Below are 23,359 nucleotides of genomic sequence, written 5' to 3'. Positions count from 1 at the left end.
CTGTGCAATTGAAACAAATTAAATCAGTAAATAATGAGAAATGCAGAAAAGAGAAATTATTTGAGACTTGGCAATATTATTCTTCAGGGAAAATTCTCCCTTATTCTAAATAATAGGACAAAGAATTAACTTTATTCAGGCAATGGACAACTGTGCTTTAAGCATGAAATGGATAAGTATATATGAAAAGCCATAAACTATATGCATGGTTATTTGAATTCCATGTTTATAAAAAAAGAAAGAAAGTAAAACTTTAAAGTCCAAATATATCTGTTCCATCAATGCAGCTTTCATGCAGGCTAAGTGATGTATATAATGTAACATCACATAAAGGTAACGAGCAATGAAATTTATAATGGAATCTGGTTCCAAGAGTCTGATTTCATAGAGTGAGGACCATATGCTTATTCTGTCAGAAATAAAAATTAATGGATTCCCAGTGAAGTAAATGTTGTACCCAAACGAGCAAAGTCTGCAGTTAGATTTATAATAAATGGCTGGCAGAATAAGCTACGGGAAGAAGGACAAGGAAATTAGATTTATATCTTTAAAAATATTAATTGGCAGTCCTTAGGAGATTAAAATGAAATAGACATAAACTTACTATTGATGAACCTGTCTACAATGAAGTCATACCAGAAATTACTAAAATATTCTGGTACTACAGTCAACACTAGAAAAATATACTAACATTCCTCAAACGAAATTGAGGCATTATAAGTATAGAACTTCTCTGTTTTTCTCTCTTAATGGTAATAATATTGGGAAAAAACATCAAAACTATTATTAAAATTTTATGCAATTTTCTTTATGGTTAATTTCTAGATGCAGTATAAATTTATTCTTTTTACTTTTTTATTGGTTCACTATAGTTGTACACATTGATGGAATTTATTGTCACATATTCATACATACACACAATACAATATAATAAAGCTTGACTTTAAAATATTATTTTATCTTAGAACATATCAGGAAAAGTAAAAATGTGGAGATAAAAAAATGGTATTTAAAAAATTCTGAAATCTACATAGACATTAATGGTCTGCACACTAGTTCCTGAGAAAACAAATGGAGGCTAACCTAGCTAAGAAGGGAACAACAGAGAATAGTTAAATTCAAAAAATTCCATCTACCAACATTGGTTTCAAAATAGCATTAGCTTATTTAAGAGGGAAAATAGAGCTAGCTAGATAGATGGTATTGAAATCCAAGAGAGAATTAACATTAAAGCATCAGGACAGTTTCAAAGCAAGAGAAGATGTTAGTTTTCTCACTCTCCCACTCTCCGTGCCCCAAGGGAAAATGAAGTCAGCACCTGCAGCACTCACAGCAAATTGATAATGACAGTAAATGAAGGTCTGTTAAGAGGCACAAAAGAAAGAACAACAGACTATTCTGTAATGGAGATTTGATATGATCTTGGGAGTAGAGAAATTTGTGATAAACCCACAAACAATAGCAATCCCATCCAAAGAAGGGGGATTTTAAAATATTATTGCTACTCCAGTTTATTCACCACATTCCACTCCAGCAAATTACCCATTTGAATATATGTCCAATCAGTAGGCATTTATGCTAGTGTAGGGATATAGATATTTGTCTAGGTACGAATGGGTGATATAAAATAGACACCACAAAATAATAGCTATCTGGTCTATTTCCTTAATTCCACTCAGCAAGTCATACACATGAATGACCCAATTAACATCTTCACGTAAGAACCCACTGGGATAAAAACTTAAGCAAAAGTTTTACCTTCCAATTGTCTGCAAGACATCTCTAATTGAAAGTTTCCCAGATGCCTCTTATTTCTGCTTTTTATTTTTTAAAAATGGTCTCCATTTTAATTTCTAGTGCATTGCAATTGCATATAATAGTGGGATTCATTTTGACATATGAATAATTTTCTACATATTAGAAATGTATATAATCAATATATAAAATAGTTTTCTCCATTTTAATCCCCAGTACTTCCCCTTTCAATCCCCACTTCCCTCGCCCTGATCCCCTTCCTCTACTCTATTGGTCTTCTTTCTATTTATTTATTTATTTTTTAATTGGTTCATTTCAGTTATATATATAGAATTGGAATCTATTGTGATACGTTCATACATGCACATGGCATAAATTCATCGAGTTTATTTCTCATTTCTTCCCCTTTACCTCCCCTCTGGCTTGGTCCCCTGCTTCTTCTACTCTACTACTCACCCTTCTATTTTTCATGAAATCTCTTTTTTATTAGTTTTTCTCTCTAGCTTCTGCATATGAGAGAAATCATTAACCCTTGACTTTCTGAGTCTGGCTTATTTCACTTGGTATGATGTTCTTCAATTTCATCCATTTACCATCAAATGATATAATTTTATTCTTCTTTATGGTTGAGTAGAACTCCATTGTGCATATATACCACATTTTCTTTATTTATTTGACTATTTATCCTTTTGACCTTACATTGTTTCAATACTTACTATTTAAGTCACCTTATAGCCTATACCTGAAAATTTAGTGTCTTGATTTTCTTTATTTCTCCCTCAGATCCTATGTTAAATTAGTCCACAAAGCCCCATTACTCAGCCCACTTCAGTATTATTGTATTATTCACTATTATTTTAAATAGCCTATCGGAAGCACTTTGCACTCTTGGTTACCTCATCCTTCCTCACTGTCTTCTTCCAGTAACTTTGAATCCTACGATAATACTTCATTCCTGCTCACCTCCTACATCTCTTTTTTTGTTTGTGGGTTTTTGTTTTTTGCAGTACTGGGGATTGAACTTAGTATCTTGTGCATACTAGGCAAGCACTCTGCTACTGAGCTACATTTCCAGCCCTTTCTTCCTACATCTCTGATTGTATGTATTATGGTTTAGGGTCTATGCATTCCTTCCTAGTTGACATTCCACTCTCCTCACACAAAAATACTTGCATATCCCACCCATTCAACACCAGTATATGATCCTGTAACAGCATACATCTGTCTGCAATGGTTTCATACATCACTTCATTAAAAAAAAGTCTAGTTTTTCCTCAGATAAGGCATTCATGTCAAACTCAAGATTATGTGACTAGGAAGTGGTAGAGCCAGGATTAAATTAAAGATAGATAGTAGATAACTAAATGAACACATAGATAAAGCTAGCTAACTACATATTACATGCACTAAAATAATTATTGTTTTAGGAAGGGTATCCAAATTTTACATGATTCATGGAACAGATAATAGTTATCAATGTTAATTGCTATGTAAATAATGTGGACAAGAGATTATTCAGTTACTCAGGAGATTGAGTAAGAAGGATCACCAAGTTTGAGGACAATCTGGAAAATTTAGTGAAACCTTGTGACAATTCTGTGAGACCCTGTGACATCTCAAAATACAATTTTAGAAATGTCTGAGGATGTAGCTTAGTGGTAGAGTGCTTGTCTGGCATGTGGGGACTCTGTGTTCAAACTTCAGTACCTCTAGAGAGAAAGAGAGAAAAAGGTATGTGGAGAAAAAGCACTGGAAGTACATGTACCAAGCTGACATCCATATAGCAGGGTAACATCATGGAAGAATTAGGTGAATAAGGGAAAACTTAATGATTTTATTATTGTTAAGCACTAAAGAGTATATTAATTATATAATATAAAACATTTTCAAGAAATAATTCCAATTAATTCTCTTTTGTTTTGATTAATATCTGTTGTGTCAAGAGGCATGGATTTATATAGAATACATTAGGCAAGAGACGATGCTTATAAAAGTTGAAAAGTAAGTGTAGAATGTTTCCTTCAATAACTATATGAAAGACTTTTGAAAGACTTACCCTAAGAAACCAATATGATTTTAGGCAAGGCCCCCATATACTTTGATCCATTTTCTAGTACCCTTAGTAGTGAACATACTATAAACAATCTTTTTCCACCATCCCATAATGTCAGGTATTATAGTTTAGATGTAATGTGTCCCCTAAATGCTCATGTGTGAGAATGCAAGAAAGTTTAGAGGTGAAATGAATGGATTATGAGAAACTTAACCTAACCAGTGTGTTATTCCACTAATAGGGATTAACTGGGTGGTAACTGTAGGCAGATAGGATGTGGATGGAGGAGGTGAGTTGATGGGGATGTGCCTCCAGAATATATGTTTTGTCCCGTAAGAGTGTAGCTGTCTGTGTCTCTCTGCTTCCTAATGCAATGTCCTGAGCTACTCTCTGCCACACTCATCTGCCATGGTGTTCTGCCACACCTCAGGCCAGGAGCAATGGATCTGACTGCCTACACACTGAGACCTCTATAATTATGAGCCCCCAAATAAATTCCACCCCCCTCTAATTGTTTTTGTCAGATCTTTCAACTAAAAAGCTGAATAAAACAAGACTTACCATTTTCCCTGTTAATCCCTCCAGAGTTTTAATACTTGGTTGTTTTCAGTATTTTATGTAGTTCTTAGAAGTAGTTCTTTAAGTTTAAGTAGTTCTTTATGTAGTTCCTTAAAAGTTCTACTAACCTAGTGCCTTTGTATTTTAAAGAGTAGCGAGCTTAAAATTCAGCTACTGCTTCCATTTCCTTCCCACACATACTCAAATTTCAAAGGACGATCCATTGTGTTACCTTAATGTGAAATAGGCAACATCTCCCACAGTATACCTGGTTCAAATTCTTGCCAAAAGCCTGAAGAACAGCAGGCTGGGTTGGAGGGAATGAGCAGAAAACCTAGACACAATCATTCTTATTATATTCATTTGGAAGAGGAAATTAGTTTTCCCCATGCAATAAACACATTAATTTATTCCATAAGTATTTGGGGTACTTCCACTATGTGCTAGACACTGATTAAGCTTTCTCATAGGGATATAGAAGAATAAATGCATTGAGAAATCAGAGGACAGCAATCTTTTGAAAGAGGGAAGAAATGAGGGTAAGGACAACCAGAATAATCTGGATTTTAATCCTCCTATATCCTGTGCTATTTGATGTTTTCAACATTTAATGATATGCTTGGAAGGAAGGAGGGAAGGAAGGAAGGAAGGAAGGAAGGAAGGAAGGAAGGAAGGAAAGAATGAAGAAAGGGAGGTAGGCAGGCAGGTGAGAGGGGAGGGAGGGAGGGAGGGAGGAAGAAAGAAAGATGCAACTAAACACCGAATACAACTTTCTTCCCTAAAAGCCACCTTCTACTCCTTCTTAGGCAAGGATCCTTTGAACAGTATTTTATTGTAAAAGCCTGGTACCATTATAGCATTTATTATTTATATTTGGATAATTTAAAAATTTCATTGGCATTTCAAGTCCCCTAAGTATCAAATTTTCTGTTTATATTAGTGTTCCTTTTCCTTAAACCCCTGTCTTTTAGGCCAAATCCTATGAGGCTTTTCCCAGTCTGCTTGATTACTACCTATTGAAAGGTTAAGTCTCATAGACACAAACCAGCTACTTTCTTTCTTCTTATTATCAAAATATGAACATACTCCAAAACCATCTACCACATATTACACAGAAATGGTTGCCAATGACAAACTTTGAAAAAGAAAATATTGGTCTATATTAGAATAATTTCGTACTCTAAATGGTGTTAGGAAACTGGTGAAAAGTTACGTGATTTCTGCTCCATGTGTTTTATTCATCTATGGTATAGAAGTACATTTGTTACTTGTGGTCAGGAAAAAGATAAATAGAGTTAGCCAATAGGGAAAAAGACTTTGATGATTTCAGTTGCTGCAACGCCTCTGCCAGAGTAATTAGGAGTTCTAATAATAAGTATGTGACTTCTACTTTTCCTTTTGTAATTTCCTCAAAAATTATTTACTATTCTATTCAAAGTTTAGCAAACCCTTTTCTTAATGCAGTCTGCTACATTAAATTAAAAACATTTCAACCAAATTCAGAGCCATTCTACATGAAAAGAAAAATATACAACTTTGACAGGTTAGTATTTATAAGGAAGAAAGAGTCTTAGAACGTTATTTTTCTCCATCTTCATATTAAGCAGTTACAACTTTTTACCAAACTAAATGTCTTACGAAGATCTTTACAAAATAGCTTTGTAACATAGCACTAAGATCACAGTTACTTTCAAGTGATAAGGAGGTTAAATGTCTTCGATGAAAAATTATTTTAAAACATCATTTTTATGTAGCATTTAATTCAGCATAATATACTTCTATGCTTCTGTTGCTGGACACCAAAGGAACTTTATTCTAACGTATCCTCCTGGTGCCTACACTTTGGGAAATCTCCAGTGAATTTCATTTAGTATTATTGTGGATAATCTCAGATGCAAAAAATTAAATAAATAAAAACAAATCAAACCTAAATAAAATCAAACAAAAAAATAACAAAACTATTTTTTGTTTTAATTACAATCTATTTCTTATCTAAATGCCCATTCATGTTTGCATGATAAATAGCTGCTAGATGATTTTTCATTTTCAAGTAACTTGGGAAAATAAATATTTTGGGAACAATGCCAAAGGGAATTCTAAGTTACAATTCTTATTTGCTGAAATACCACATGGAGGAATGATGTCTATTTGTGCAGCAACTCAGTCACTGTGCTTGGCAGAATATCATGGATATTAACAAAAATGAATACATATTTTACAAATGAACCAAAATTTTGTTCTAGGATGAATCCCCATTCAAATATATTTTATAGATAAAAATAATTTCTTGGAATAAAATACCCATTATTTTCATCTAAGAACAACTTATTCCAACTTGTTTGTAGCCTGGATTCAACAAAGTTTTTGGTATAAATAATCTGATTAAGTCAATTTAGGTCCTGGCATTTAGATGCTTTCTGATCAGTTGCAATTTTATCTCCTTTTCTATCAAATAACAAATTAAATTCCAAGTACATCAACATCAGTTGAACATACGCAATATTTTGCCAAAACATTTTATGTATACACGTGTATCACACACCAAAAAACACATTATCCAGATAACAGCCCTCCAAATAATTTATGGAAATATAAATATTATGTTAATTCTCATACAATCTATCCTGTTCCTACTTTCAGAAAAAAGATGAGTTGCATTACTTAAGTAGTAAAGAGCAAGAATTTAACAAATAGTACTAAAGAGAAGAATTTATGTTGAATTTTCCTGGTGGACCATCCATATTTAGAGGCCCTGGGGAAGTTAGCTCAGCAAGTTGTTTCATTTAGTTTTGGCTTGACTTTGTTGATCTAGCCATTTCATAATTTAATTAATGCCAGCTTGATTTTAATTTGAACTGACTCTTTCAACATATGAAGACAAGTCCTACTTATTTTGAAATGAATTACTGAGTGATTCACTGATGAAACATTCTGGGGATGCTAGAAACATCACTGGAAGATTTAATATACCAAATGAAGGTCTATGCAGAGGATAAATTTATTGTGGCTACTTGATTTGCAACATATGACCCCATAACTCTCTGTGCACAACTGCTGCTCTCGTTTTATCTTACCTCCAGCACTGGACATCCTGGAGGAGTCCTGATGAGAGCTGGATTTATTGCGGTTTTGATTCTTCCGTTTGTTGGCTGCTCTCACTGATCGAAGAAGTACCTCACTGGCCTTGAAGAAGGCCACCATGAATGGTTGTTTTGACTGAGGCCCATGTCTTCCCACAAGACCAGCAGATTTTACATTGATACTTCGTCCTAGAACACAATGCACAAGAATTTGGTTTTATGAGAGATAAACTTTACCTGATGTAAATGTATTCTGAGGGTACTATGAAAAAGACAAAAGTTTTAAAACAATATCAGATTTCTTTTTTCTTTATAGGCCTTGTTTCTTATATTCATGAGGTTTACTGTTACAGACAATCATCCACCACAGAACACCCTCTGGCCACATTGACTCATGATACCATCTCAGACCTCCAAGTCAGGGACACTCCTGGAAATGTCTGACTACCTATCAGCCTGAAAATGTCCACATTGAATAACAATTCCAGAAATCTGATCTGTGGACTCTTCTGCACTAAAGACCTCATAATTTTCCTCTAAGTGATAAAAGCTGAATGCCTAGAAGGTGTTTCTTCTTTCTCCAGCCAATTTCAGTCTTTCAGGTATTAATTAACACTGAGAGCCTTTCCCTTTCACCTCTGCCCAGGGCTTTAGCAAACTTTAGAAAGCTGTGCTCTACTTAGAGTTCTTCACAGGTCATTCTGGAAGACCCTTCCAGGGATGGAGGTTTGCTTTTAAGTTTCACATCATTTTCATTATGAAGTATTTTGAAGTAAACATGGAAACTTAAGAATTCCTCTCCTGAGTTTGACATACCTGAATAAAGTTCACTGAAAAGGTTTCAGAAGAGGTAAACCAAGCCTGAAGAATCTCAGGAAAGAGAAAATTTCCAGGTGAATTTTTATAATTCACTTTTATTAGCCTTTTCTAATTTAAAATAATTGTCACTGAAAATTAAATACAATGTGTTGTATGTAAAAATTATAGATGTAATATATCAATGTATTTATATCTATGTATACAAAGAAAACCATTGACTGATAACTGGTTCCCTAAAAATCACCCAAAGAGGATCAAATATTTAAACTTAAGTTGTAAATTTAGTTGAGAATTACTCAAAACTTTTACAAAGTTACTACTCTAGATATGGACACTACCAATCCTGTAAGAGTAATATATGATGTGGTTTGAAATATGTGTATGATTGACTCTGGCTTGCCCCCTGAGAAATGTGCATGTTTTCTTAAAATATTTATTCTGTAAAATCTGTGGAGCAGTCTCAGTCCATTATAAGACCTGAACCACCTTAGAAAAAAGAAAGAGAAAACAAGTCCCGAAACAGCATCAATGGCATTTTAGCAAATAAACCCTTGCTCTTAGCAAAATTTATTTTGGCAGCATAAACACTTTTGTGTATACTTGTATTGTGCAGAGAGCTTCTACCATCAGAATATGAGATTGTGTCATGTGAGACTGTGCAGCTGTTGGGAGGGACACAAAGGTCCTTTAAATGTAGAGATATTGATTTTTAAAAGAGAGTCTGCCCCAATCCAAGCAGCATAGGTGTCCTCGACAACTGTCCTACAGTATACTGGGGGAAGTTGTCTAATGCATACAAGTATTAAAATGATCATCTGCCTCACAAATGCCACTACATTCAGTCCTACTAGAAAAAGGACTTACAAATAATCAAAGCAGTAAACCTTGAACAAATAAGCATATAGGTTTCTCTTTTAAATGCAAACTCACAGTGGCCCTATGCCAGAGTCTACATTTCTTAGAAAAACTCTATCACTGGCATAAATGAAAGAGGCAGTTTGATTTGTGGTCAGAGTAGTTTCCATTCTACTTCCACTGTAACAAATGTATTAATTCAGCTCAGACTTCCTCCTTCTGGCAGCCCTTTTGCTGTAAAAAGAGAAATTAGAAGTTCCAGCCAAATACCATACCTTGAACTGACCCACTTCAATACATAAACACTTTTACAACATGTTTATTCAGGTGTAGCACTTGAAATTGGTTTAAGATGTTTCCAGTGACAGAGAGCTCAGCAAAAGAAAAGAAAAAAATTAAAAAAAAGAAAGAAAGAACTGAGAAACTTAACTGTTACAGAATAGAATAACTGGCAATCTGTTCTTCTAGTTTTTTTTTTTTTTTTCTGTCTTGAAGTATGACATAAAAAAGTATTTGTCAAAGCTTTTATTTTGATGTTTTAATGAAGTGTTAATTTAACAGGAACTAAATTTTTACTTGTATCCATTGATGACTACAGAAATCATTTTTAATATATGATCTTTCTAATACTGAAATAGGTTGCTGCAAGATGTTCACAAATGGAATATAGTAAAATCAGTTTTCCATTCATTACAACACACACTGACCCTTTTAAAGTTAAATATGCACTTAACTCAAAGTTCCAAGTTTCCTTTGGTTTGCAAGAGGGTTTCTTTTATTTTTATTCCAAAGACTTTCAATATTTTAATTTTTATCTATGGAGAAATAATACTACTCTAAAGATTTATGTTCTGAAAACTATAATGATGTGTGTATGCTACAAATATGGTTTCTTGGGTTTTACAAAGGTAGATATTGTATGTGAAGCAAAGTACCCTTCAAATCAATGTGAACTCCCTTTAAAATAACTTTTAATATTATTAAGTTTCCTCTTGGCTTCCTTTTTACTTCAGCAATGAGGTGACTATTAAGATTCCATAAGTTAGTGCTTGCTCAGTTACTCTTGGTCTTGAGCTACATCACAGAAGCATTAACTATTTAGACTACTCCTTAAGACATAGTATACCTACACTGATTAACTAAAGCTTCTGAGTGGCTGAACAATTAATTTTGTTTGAAATTCTGACAGGAATCCAGTTTATATTGCATATATTAAAAATAGTGAATACTTTATAAAAGTTTATTTGAACAATTTGAATTTTATTATTAAATATATAGTATGTTTTATGGTATTACAAACACAAAATTAAAGATGATTACCTAAACTAAGGAAATCTTAGTTTAGGTAAACTTAAGGAAAACTATACACAGTCTGTGTAACCACCATGGATGTGCTTTTCAAAGTTGACCCTTATTGTCAAATATTTAACAAGTATATATTTGAATGAAGATGAGCTACTTCATGGGTAAAAAGTCACCCTAAGGAAAAGGTACACCCCCAAAGCATAGAATCAAACAGTAACAATATCTCAGGAAGCATAAGAAAATAGTGATTTTTGAGTCTATAATTCAGTTACTTCTGGTACAGCTCCACTGGCTGCATTTCTAATTTCTAAGTGAAAGGGATTCAAAGAAAATCTAATAATCTCTTTAATCCAAAGTCTCTGTAACATATGGGAGGATAAGGTAGCACTACTTTGGAACTTGATTAACAGAATATGACACAATGGTAGAAAAATATTCTCCCTACATTAGACAAATGGTTTCTGAGCAGTTTCACTATGGGTGAGAATGGTAGCAAAGAACAAGTTCCAAAATCATCTGCTCCGGTATCAGCATCAGCATAGACTCCAGAGAACGGTAACAGCTCACTAGAAGGTAATTGATCAGAAGAGCAATCTGATAGCAATGGCATTCTTCAAGCTTCCTAGCAACTGCACCTAAGTAAGAGACAGGGTCAGTCACAGGAGGGAGTGACTCTAAGAGCAAGAGAAAAACTCCCTGTGGAATACCCATGTGTTTATGAGGTATACCAGAATTGGGCTAGGCCTGGGATCTGATAAACAGGTGGGAGAGACAAGAGGAACTGGAGAACATGTTTGCTAGAAATTGTTCAAGCTTAGATACACTTGTGTTCTCCTACAGGAGTGAAAGGGGAGAGGAGAAAGTGAAGAGATTGAAAAGATTCTTTGATGAATGTGCCAGCATTCCACTGATTTCACTGTTGGCAGTTAGTGCCTGGTTATCCCAGGCTTGTGGATTATGGAATGCTTGGATAATAAAATACAATGGGTAATGAAAAAATTATAGGAGTTCAGAGTTTGGTATTGGCATAGGTACAGTCCTTTGCATTTACAAAAAAGGACATCCAACAATTTTTGCATGTGAAAAAATTTTTTAGAACTATTTGTACCTTGATGGTTTCATTTTCACCTCAAGCTTGTTGTAAAGGTACCAAGGTAAAAGAAAGAACAATGTGAACTGTAAATAATATATGGGTATATTATTTCTTTGTTTTATTAATTAGTATGAGTAAAGATAGGGTTGGGTTGGTATCTCCTAAAGAAATGAATGCTTATAGGAATTAAGACAGAAGTTTGTGAGGCTACTACATTTTGCCATAAATGAGGCTAGAGATTCAAGACTTCCAATTCTAACACTCTGACCCTTATAACTTTGTCTGAGTTCTAGGGATAGAGTATAGATTTGAGCAATGACCCAGGATGGCCCCTTCCCTAAGAATACAACTGAGATTATTTCAAATTTATAGTAATAGAGAAGGTCAGCTGGTAAAACAAAGATCCATCCCAAACTCACTGGTTTTGTATTTCAGACCATTCCTTTTGCAACATGTGACATTCAAGATGTTTATTTCTTTTAAAACAAGGTTATTAAAGGAGATTCTGACATAAAACAGTTCTTTAGACATATGTTGATGTTATAAGGATAAGTGGTTCCAAATATGAGCATTTAGTTTCCTTGCAGGATACACAGTTTAAAAAAACACTCATTTGAGGATTTATCAGAGTCTAAACGTTGATATCACTCAGAGATGTTAGCAAGAATTCAACTTTGTTTTTTCTCCTGTAAACCCACAGCAAAACTGTTTAACCCAAAACACCTGTGACGAAACTGGTACACAAATGACCTTTCCTTCATTTTGAGAAAGACTTGCAGCATCCTTTATAGACCACTTCATGGAAGACAAATCAGTTCATTGTTTCTCATTCACATATCTACTTGATCTTCACTTATTTTCAACCTGTGGTTAAATTTGATTCTAATATTCTTAAATTACAGATTCTGTTACTCTAAATTATACTGGAATTTTACCCTTTTTGGAAACAGATGATTTAAAATATCCAGAACTTGCTACCCAGCATACAGACTAAATCATGTTTACATCAGATTTTAAGTAATGTAGGATGAATGTAAATAAATGTAAGTAGAATTTTGTCTACTTACATTCCATATATACTTTAATTCAGTATAGCCTTAAATTAAGCATATTGTAATCTAGCTACAATTTCAATCTTGTTATACTTTGATGAAAATTTTGCATAGTTTTTAGTTTTGTATTAAAAACATAGACCTATTTCCAGATATAAGCCACAGATATGAAATACCACAAATGTAATTTAACATTTCTGCTCAAATTTTAAAATGGTTTATATGGCCTTATAAACTCAAACAAAAACAAGGAAAAGCTGTTATTTTAAACTGTTTCAGTGATACTGGAAACTTACTGTTGAGTGGTATTTGAGAAATCTTTGTTTGAACTGTAGAGTCCAAGGTAAGATTTTTAAGTGATTCTTCACAGTAATTCTTGAGTTCCGTTTAGCAAACAAGGCTTTTCATGCAATGCTTTGTTAGAGTTTTCTGTTCTCATCTTTATATTGGCATTTAAAAGTGATTTAAACATAACCACTTGGTTTTTACTTCAAGCATATTTATAATTCAATATTAATAATAAAATATGTCAAAGAAAAGAGACAGGAAAATGGAATGATATATGTAAACAAGCATAGGATTCTTTGTCTGTGAAAGAAAGAAGAAAAAAGACACACTGGCGATGTGAAATCCAAGGAGAGTAGTGGGGATCATTCCCTGACACACTGATGTGAACTGTGAGTTTGGATGAGTAACATGGTACCGATTCTGGTAACTTAACAGCAGTAGAAGAAATTCATTTTCCTCTCTGACTGGGGAACACAGGAGTGGAAAAGTTTAAAAAAAAAAAAAAGAGATTTTTAAAAGAGTTGACATTATTTCTAAAAATTGTACAGAAGAGTCTGTAATGCCCTACAGTTTGAGAACATAGTGGGGATTAGAAAAGGAACGGGGATATTTGATCACAAGCACAGGCAGACTGACGAAAGGCATGACGAGAAAAACACAAACCCTTGGGACCTGAAGCCCATGAGACTCCAGGAAGGAGGGCCTGGGGACAGAGAGACTGAGAGTCATAAAAGAGCAGGACCAGAGGTTCGTGCCCAGTTGTGGAATTCACCCAAAATGTTAAAATATTTTACTGTGCAAAGGGCAGAGCTGAGGCGATGGAAAATGTCAAGTCTCCTTCCATGGACATTGGTCTCAAATGAGGGGTTTACTATCTCAGGCATGATAAGCCCAACAAATGCCTTATCTTGGGACCCTATATTTTCAGCTGGTGGAAATATAAATCTTATACTAAGAATCATCGTTTACCTCCACAAAAGCTCTGACTTTTTAATAGCTCTTGTCTTTATATAGCACCTTTCCCCAGAGGCCCTATGAGTTTTACAGACATCCTTTCTCACATGCCCCCAAAAGATTGGTTAGCAGTTGGTTGTATAGCCCTCATTTATTTTAAGAAAGGAGAAACATTCTTTTCACAAAACCATGAGAAGAGTGAATTATTTTTAGTCTATTTTCCAGTTATTATGTGACTTTTTAAAATAAAAAAGTGTACATAGAGAATTCTTTCCTTTAAAAGCATGGAAGATTCAAATAAAATTATTGTGAAGCAAAGTTTTAGCAGAAATCAACCAAAAGTCTTAAAAATATAATGTTATAATAATACCAATGAAGAACTTTTAGAGCTCAAACTCAGTTTATTTCATAGCTGCAGTTTAATAGTCAGCATTTTATCTATGCTGGTGAAAGTGGTCTTTGAAATACACTTAATGCAGTTACTTGGGAAATTTGCATCTAAAAAAGTTCTTTTTATCAGTGAATTTGATATATTATTCAAAAGCTTTACATAATACAGCAAATCATAGTTCATTAAATATTTGATCTCACTTTTATTTGATAAATGCATCTGCAAAATGATCACAAACTACTTTTATACTACCAAAATGGAAGGATAATAAATTATTTTAATAACTAATGAAGAGAAAGAGTGAAAAAAGTAAAGGGTATTTTCTAAAATGCACAGTGGGGAACTAATACTGAGATACAATGTAATATGCCATACTAAGTATCTACTTTTACTTCTAAAAATGTGGAATTTAAAGACATTTACAGCTTAATTAAGGGCTTAATACATTCTCTCACATAGGATGGTAGGATCACAAAGCATTTCTCCAGGTAAAAAGAAATGGAACTTTTCTTCATTGTTTTCTTATGACTCCAACTATGCCAAAAATGCAAGCCAGCCTACCCTACGTTAGGCACCAGAAACATCACCATGATTTCATGGTGGCACCCAGAGAAAAAGCATCCTCTGAACCATTTGCTTGCATAATAATAGCTGGTTTCCAGGAGTTTTTACCTTTTGCTCAACAGGTCAGCAGCAACATCTGACCTCATAGCATAAATAGAATTTTCATTTTTCTATCGGTTGTGTCCCATCAGAGAAAAATCATGAAAAGAATACCTCCAGACATAAACATAACTGATGATACCTAAGAGTAATAAGAAACATTCTTTCAAACAAATCAGGAAAGTTGGGAATTGAGAAGTTTATGGATTGAATACTTCTGAAATTAAAACAGAAGAAACAGCTACCAACTATCAAAGACAGATGTCTTACCTGTTGACTTACATACATCATCTTATTTACTTCTCACAATAAGGCAACAATCAAATCTTTTAGAAAATGATTAAAATACTTTTCAAATGTTGGGCACAGTGTCTCATGTCTCTAATCCCAGCAACTGAGGACGCTGAGGCAGGAGGATTATAAGTTCTGCCAGCCTCAGCAACTTAGTAAGACCCTGTCTCAAAATAGAAAATAAAAGGGCTAGAGATGTGGTTCAGTGGTTGTGTGCCCCTGGGTTCAATCCCCAGTACCAAATAAATAATTAATTAATCAATCAATCTCCAAGAAGGGTCAGATTTTAACTCAGCCCTGTCAATCCTGAAGTAATGTGATCTCCCCTCAAATTACAGTGTTAGTAATTGATTAGGGCTGATGCTTTTATCTTGGGTCTCTGTATAAAAGCTTTCCATCTGAAGAAGAATTGAGAAAAACCATCTATCTTATGCTTGTCAGTGGCACACATATTATAAATGTCAAGAACATTGGGATAGCTGCCTGTTTAGTTAAGTTCAGGATCAGACTTTCCTTAGGAAGTAGAAATATAAGGATTCAATTCTTCTTGGCAGTTGTGAAAACACCAGTGGTTTCCTCAGTTTCTATCATTCAAATTGAAACTTATGTAAGGCACAGAGGCACATGTCTACAATCTCATATGGTTGGGAGACTGAGGCAGAAAGATTGCAAATTCAAGACTAGTCTGGACAATTTAGTGAGACCCTGTCTCCAAAATAAAAATGAAAAGGGTTGAAAATGTAGCTCCGTGGCAGAGTGATTGCTTAGCTTGCAGGAAGCCTTGAATTTGAACCCCAGTACCAAGAGAAAAAGAAACAAACTTATCACAGTACAGAGAAATTAGTGTGCATATTTAAGGAGTTGGAGTATGCAATTACTCTATAATAGTATGCTTCCTCTAATTCCAAGTTGGGATCACCACTTACAATACATACTATTTGGTTGTTAGCTTTTTGTTTGTTTGTTTGTTTGTTTGCTTATATCTGTTCAGTTTTCCTCTCTCCCTTGTGAACCTACACCAGGTGTGCCAAAGTTTAACTCTTGGTAGCACAGAACCACAATGACAGCTCATGCCTTCTGGTAAAGTTTCTCTCTTCCCACTTGGCTCATTATGCGAACACCAGCACTACAGTTATTTTTGCAATATACCTTTGAGAAATCAGCATTGGCAAGAAGTTAAACTTAAGTGGAAAGAATAGAAAAGACAGAGTTAACTCCAGTGCATGATGATAATAAGTAGTGTTTCATATTTTTCATGGCTGTAAGTTGATATTACCATGAAAACTATTTACTCCTCAGATCATTAGTTTAGCCATAGTTAAGAGTCTAGAATAGAGAATAGAGCAACAAAAACTGGAATATGTTCCTGATATTGGCATTTGTTTGGCAAGATTGGTGCTCCATGGTTACTGTTCTGAATTAGGGAAAATCAAAAACAGAAATACAGATGTAGCTAAACACTTTCATATCTCTTTCCATTAAGAAAATATTTAAAAATGGTAAAATACATCTTTCACCAGATAATGAACCACAAATAACTCCTGTTTGTCACTCTTTACTTTAAATCACTCATTTTAAAACCCTTTTTCATGTATGTTCTGGAGTTGTGATGCTGACCTTTGGATAAGCAAATCATGTTCAGCATGCAGCTCTCATTTAAATATAAACATACTGTAAGTTCAAACAAAAACAATTACTTTTAAAACCTAATTTTACAATGTTGTATATATAATGGACATGATAAAACAACATATTTGAATATTTTAATTTATTACTTAATATATTTTATAAACACATTTATTTATAAAGGACAAAATATTTCCTCCCCATGAATCATTATACAGGACTGATTAAAGAAAAATATAATACAGATATTAAAAATATACATAGATTTTGTTTTTAAATCAGGATCATAAGTCTACATTTTCAACTAAATTAAAGGATCTGCAAACTACATTTAAAACATTTTGTTCAAATATGAGGTTTTTAGAAAAGCAAAACACACTGACAAATAAAAATAGGTTTAAATGACAGAAGTATTTCTTTTAAATTTTGGGTGGAAAAGTTTATCCAATGTGTTGCTCCCCAAACATAATCCAGGTGGCACAAGACCTCTTTAGGACTGAGACAATGCTGATTATTGACTTTGATATTGGGACATGGGGTGGTGGGTTGAGAGAAAGGATGGATTTTATGCTGAGATTTTTGTGTAAAAGTAAATAAGTTTTAGAAAGTTTTACTTGATTAGCCTCAGTGTGAATCTGCTGCACCTGTTTTAAACTACAAGCTTGAGCATCAGGTAACTTTAAGGAAAGGTGGAGAAGGGGGTTCCTGAAGACATGATCCTTGAAAAAAACAGAAAAGATGGACTTCATTATGATTAAAAATTTCTTCTGTCCATAGAATGAAAACACGAGCCAGAGAGAGTGAGAAAATACTTGCCAAGGGCATATCTGATAAAATATACAAAACACTCTTAAAACTCAGGTAAAACTATCCAGTTAAAAACAAATGGGTCAAGGACATTAATAGACACCACATCAAAGAAGATACACAGATGGCACATTAGTCTGTGAAAAGATGCTCCACATCATATGTCATCAGGGAAATGCATACCTATCAGAAGGGTCAATAACCAGAACACTGACACCAGTGCTAGTGAAGATGTGGAGCAACAGACCCTTACTCATTGGTCAACATGGGAATGCAAAATAGCACAACCACTTTGGAAGAAATTTGGTGGTTTCTTATAAAACTAAACATATTCTTATTATGGGAACCTGCAAATCTTGGTAAATAGGAAAAAAAACCAGCATATGAATATTCCTAGCAGTTTTATTAATAATTGTCCAAACTTAGAAGCCACCACAGTGACCTTCAGTAGTGAATGGATAAATAAACTTTGGTACATACAGACAGTAGAATAATATTCAGTAATAAAAAGAAATGAGCTGGGTAAACACTAGACCACTGAAGTGCATTCCCAGCCCATTTAAAAATTTTATTTGGGGACAGGATCTTGCTAAGTTCCCCAGGCTTGCCTCAAATTTATGATCCTCCTGCTTCAGCCTCCCAACCATGGAGGAAACGTAAATGCATATTCTTAAATAAAAGAAGCCTTAAAAGGCTACATACTGTACAAACCCAACTATATAATATTCTGGAAAAGGAAAAACTTTGGAGTAAAAGATCAGTGGTTGCCAGGGACTGTGGGGAAGGAGGAATGAAATAGTCAGAGCGTAGAATATTTTTAGGGCAGAAAAAACTACTCTGCACAAGTACAACACTAAATATAAACTATGAACACTACTGCTGTGTCAATATAGACTCATAAACTATAACAAATGTACCATGTTGTGGGGTATGTAGACAGTTGGGGAGGCTATGTGTATATGGGGTGGGGGACACATGGGATATCTCAGTATCTTCCTCTCTGTTTTGCTCTGAACTTAAAACTGTTGTATATTAAAAACAAATAAATGAAGTCTTAAAAAGGAGGTAGGGGAAAAGGAATAGATATAAGGATTCCATAGTAAGAAGCATGAGCTAGGGAAAATAAAATAGAGAAGATAAGGGAAGGGGTTCTGAACACATTACTAAGTGACATAAGAGAAAAAAGAAGGGGAAGATCATTATCAAATTAAAATAAATTAAATTTAGCTAAATTTAATTAGATGTTGAACTAAATCACAAACAAAAGTTACATTTTCCTCTTTCCAATTTATGAATTTATCAAATTAACTATGATTATGTAAGAGGCTAAAAGAAAAATTGAAGTAGTCAGATTTAGGAAAAAAATGGTAGAAATGTTGTCATTTTTTGTGGGCCAGATCACAATTAAACTCCATGCAGAGACTATAGAAACTCATAGGTAATTCTCAATAGATCCAACATAAAATTCAATTTTGTCCCATAATATCCATTTTTAATAACATCATTTTATTAGGAAATTATAAAAGTACATTTTTTAGCTTGGAATTTGTACAAGATTAATATCATTTTCAAGAGTTAGTATATAAGAGACAGGCTCTGAAAACCAGCCCATTTTTTATTTATTAGTAAAAGATTTTTATGCTTTCTAAGACCATTTCTTCATGTACAAACTGAGATAATAATAGAGAAGAAAACGTAGACATTCCTTTTAAAGAATTTAGCAAAATGCCTGACCTTTAGTAAGCTGTCAGAAAATGTCAGTTTCCACTACTATCATTAATATGATTTTAATTGACCATCACAGCAAATGCATGCTTTAAATACTTATTATAAATGAATTAAAGATGTCTAGGATGCAAAACCTGGATTAACCATGTAGAATTTAAAAATGTGAAATATCATGGAAGAACAGTTGCTAATATTAAAAAAAATTGCCAAAATAAGAGTATATAAGAGCAGATATTTGTGTAGACAGAAAATAAATGTTGATATGTTTAAAACACGTCAAGTATAGTTTATGAAAATCATAAGATTAATAATAAAAATAAATGAATTCTTCAGTTGAACAAAGTAGAAATTTAGCAGTGTTCCAATATTCACATTTATTTACTCTAGCCATGAAAGACACGTTGATGATTTTGAACATTTTTAAGTAGTGGGCAAATGTTAAAAAACTAAAGCATGCAGGAAAGATTTATATTCTATAATGTGTTTTAAGATTTTACCCAAGTTAGAAAATCCACAGGTCATAGCCTACTTGGGTTTGACTAATTAATAAACACTGATTTTAAACCCCAAGGGAAATTTACGTCATCTTTATTTTCAGTAGAAATCTAGTAATTTTTACTACAAATGTACAAAAATTTTCTCAGTATCTCCTTTTATAAACATTCACATTAAAATGACCAATGCACTTGTTTCCTTTAGCCATCTTTAAAATATCTCTCCATGGCTTAATTCATATAGAAAATGATTTTCAGAATCTCATTCATTCCTATAGATTAATTTCTGTTTTAAAGTTTGTGAAATTCTATAGAAATATGATAGGAACAGAAGTCACTCTAAAATGTTCTGGGTGTTCAGGGTGTCACTCAGTGGCAGAGATTTGCCTAATATGCAGGGGGTTTTGGGTTACTCTCCAGTACAGCAAAAAATAAAATAAAACTATGCAAATAAAATTGATATGTTCTGGAAAATTTTAGATTGAGTTTTATGTTGTGCTATGATTGTAAGTAAATTACTAGCACACTTAAAAGTAGAAGAAAATATAGACCTAACTGCAACAAAGAATTTTCTGGTAACCTCAACAAATACAGATTTTCAATTAAGAATTTATTTTTGATTTCACACATGTTCACTTGATGTGTATGTGTCTGGATATTTCCCCTCTACACACTAAAGATGTCAAACCTTTCTTGCTTCCCTTTGCCCAGTTTCCTCATCTCTGACTTTACACATGACAATCAATATCTTGAGTTTTGGTTTGAATATAGTTATTTAAAGTGACACATTTCTATTTATGTACTATCTCTGCATATATTATTAACATATATATGATGCTTAAAGTTTAATTACATGCTTATAGGTTACAATTGACTTACATTATGTAGTATAGTAACATTCTAAGCAACCTTAGAAATTACCTGAGAAATTATTTCTTGCTATAATCCCTAGACAAAAGATCAGCTAAATGATTAATTCTTCCAGTCTCATGGAGATCACTCCCTCACAAAACAAACAATCCCATGACCATTAACTGCCATTTTTCAGGCACATTTTTCTTGCTCTGGGTCCTAAATCTGTCCTTTTTGCACACTTATATGACTTCTGGACTATGGAGAAAGAGTCCAACTTTTTAATTTAATTTCTTAAAGTATCTGAAGATAATTATTTTCAACTATCCTCCTAATTTATTATTAAATATTTATTTAAGACTCAAGCTCTGCTTATCCTTAACTTGAAACAATACATAAATGACTACTTATTTATAATATTTATCTAGAACGAATCATGGGAATGTGTTTTTCCTTTCAGAACATCTAGCAAGATATGTGAAACTTGTTGTTTTCTGATATAAAGACTCATTTATGTATTTAAATCTAATTGTCATCACCATAAATTCAGCACAAAGGGAGCCATATGGTTTTATAAACAAAAATGACTTAATTGCTTTATGATAAAGTTCAGAAAAGGGAGGGGAATATTATCAAATCTTAAGATGTTTAAAAGATCCTGTGATAAGTGGACATAATTCAACTTTGTGAACTTAGATAAATAATAATGAGAAACTGTAGTCAAAACACCAGGAGGAAAAGAAAAATATCACCCTGGATCTTTGAATTTCTTCTGCTACTTATTAGCTCTGTCAGCTGATATTCAGATTAACCAACCACATAGATCATCTGACCCTTAACACAAGATAGTCATTTGACAACAGATGCTTAATTTTTAGATATTTTTTTCCCTGAGGTAAAAATTACTGTCTAAAGGTTACTAAGGATAATGTGACAAACTTACTTAGCCAGAAACTTCTATTTAAAAAGAACGTATCCCAGAACTTATTAAGTTTAACTTATTAAGAATATATAATATCTCTTTATCTCTCATACAAATATACTTATTTTTAATAAATTAAAAGGAAAAAATCAGCAACATACACTTTTGTACACTAATCACATGCAAACATTAGATATTAGACTGTTTTTCTAACTGGGAATATGTTGTTATTCAAAAGACATCATGAAATTTTGGAAAAAATATGATTTTAACAGGGAATATTTAGGAGATATTACAAGATATAGCAATTTTGAACACAAATTTTATTAGTATGTTAAATTACTCCTCATACAGTAAGGAATGATAGAAATTTTAAAAGAAATCAAGCCTGTAGAAAACATCTAATTTCATACCATATGTTAGATTTTCCATTGCTGACAAAGGACATGAGAAAAAAGATAAAACAGAGGATTGATTTATGCTGGCTCAAGGTTTCAGAGGTTTCAGTTCACCATCAGCTGTCTCCACTGTTTCTGGACGTGTGGCAAACCAGGACATCATGACAGAAGGGCAGGTGAAGAAAAGTTGCTTACCTCAGGGTAGCCAGGACGCAGAGAGTAAGGAAGGAACTTAGGACAAAATAAGTCCTTCCAGGGTACACCCCTAGTCACCCACTTCCTCCAACTAAGCCCCGCCTTTTCCGGATTATACCACCTCCTAATAATGCCATCTAATTATGAATCCCTTAATGGATTAATCCACTGATGAGGTCAGAGTCCTCATGATGCCATCACTTCCCCAAATCCCACCTCTAACATTGCCGCACTAGGGACCAAGATTTCAACACATGAGTCTTTGGGGACACTTCATATCCAAACCATATACCTTATTAAGATAGCCATAGCAGTTGTCAACTTCTGGAATAAGTGAAAAACAATCACAGGTTAAAGAGTACAGAAAATGGAAAAATTGTGGGCAATGAAATTTAATATCTTCATTTGCAACTTAATTTGTCTGATAACTGAAGATGTTTTGGAATTTTTTAACAATAACATTGGTGAAAATAAAGGGAAAATAAATTTTGATACTATCAAAATAGAATAGAAAAAACTCTTGTGAACCAAGAAGCAGAATAAAGCTGTAACTTTATTATTTTTATTGGTGCATATTGATTATTCCCATTTTCGGGTTTCACTGAGACATATTCATATGCACATAAACACTTACCCTCTTTACATATGTGGGAAACACATGCAGACCAGTACAGCTTATAATCTGAGCAGGAGGCCTCCACAGTGGTCTGTTTTCTTGAATTTCAAGGTCTGCTTTAATGTTCTTCCAACCAATTCATGAAATCTCTTTGTTTTCTCATTCTTTTATAAGAAATATTATTTATATAGAGGTGATTTCATGTAGTTTGCTATAAATATCAGCATCACATATATTAGGAACCATTAGTCCCAGTCTTTGGCAAACAGTATCATTATTTCTTGAACCATGTGTTCTATGAGTATTAAACTCCTGCTTGTAATTCTGCTTTCTCTGTAAGAAATCGCTGTAATGTTTAAGGCTTATTAATAGGTTATTAAGTGAAATACTAATTTATACTGAGGCATCTTTAGGTTGAAAATTTTTTTCTGATATTAATGCAAGACAGCCTTTCATAAATTAGCTTTGTATATGTAACCATATTGAGTGACAAAAAGCTGTTTGTACTATTTCATTTGGTGCAATTAGTTATCCCCCAAATAGCTATTGTTTTTCTAAAAATAA

General features: G+C 33.4%; 1 protein-coding gene across 1 annotated transcript in view; it reads right to left on the bottom strand.

Annotated features, from left to right (window-relative positions):
- Bmp5 (bone morphogenetic protein 5) overlaps positions 1–23,359 on the bottom strand; it is a 114,152-nt gene that overhangs the window by 8,538 nt on the left and 82,255 nt on the right. The window contains exon 4 of the mRNA XM_047558378.1: positions 7,441–7,635. Within this exon, the coding sequence (XP_047414334.1) occupies positions 7,441–7,635 (195 nt within the window). The remainder of the gene's footprint in view (positions 1–7,440; positions 7,636–23,359) is intronic.

This window comes from Sciurus carolinensis, chromosome 7, assembly GCF_902686445.1.
Source record: "Sciurus carolinensis chromosome 7, mSciCar1.2, whole genome shotgun sequence".
Classification (NCBI taxonomy): Eukaryota; Metazoa; Chordata; class Mammalia; order Rodentia; family Sciuridae; genus Sciurus; species Sciurus carolinensis.
The sequence above is the reverse complement of the archived record's forward strand: the minus strand, read 5'-3'. Positions and strand labels throughout refer to the sequence as shown.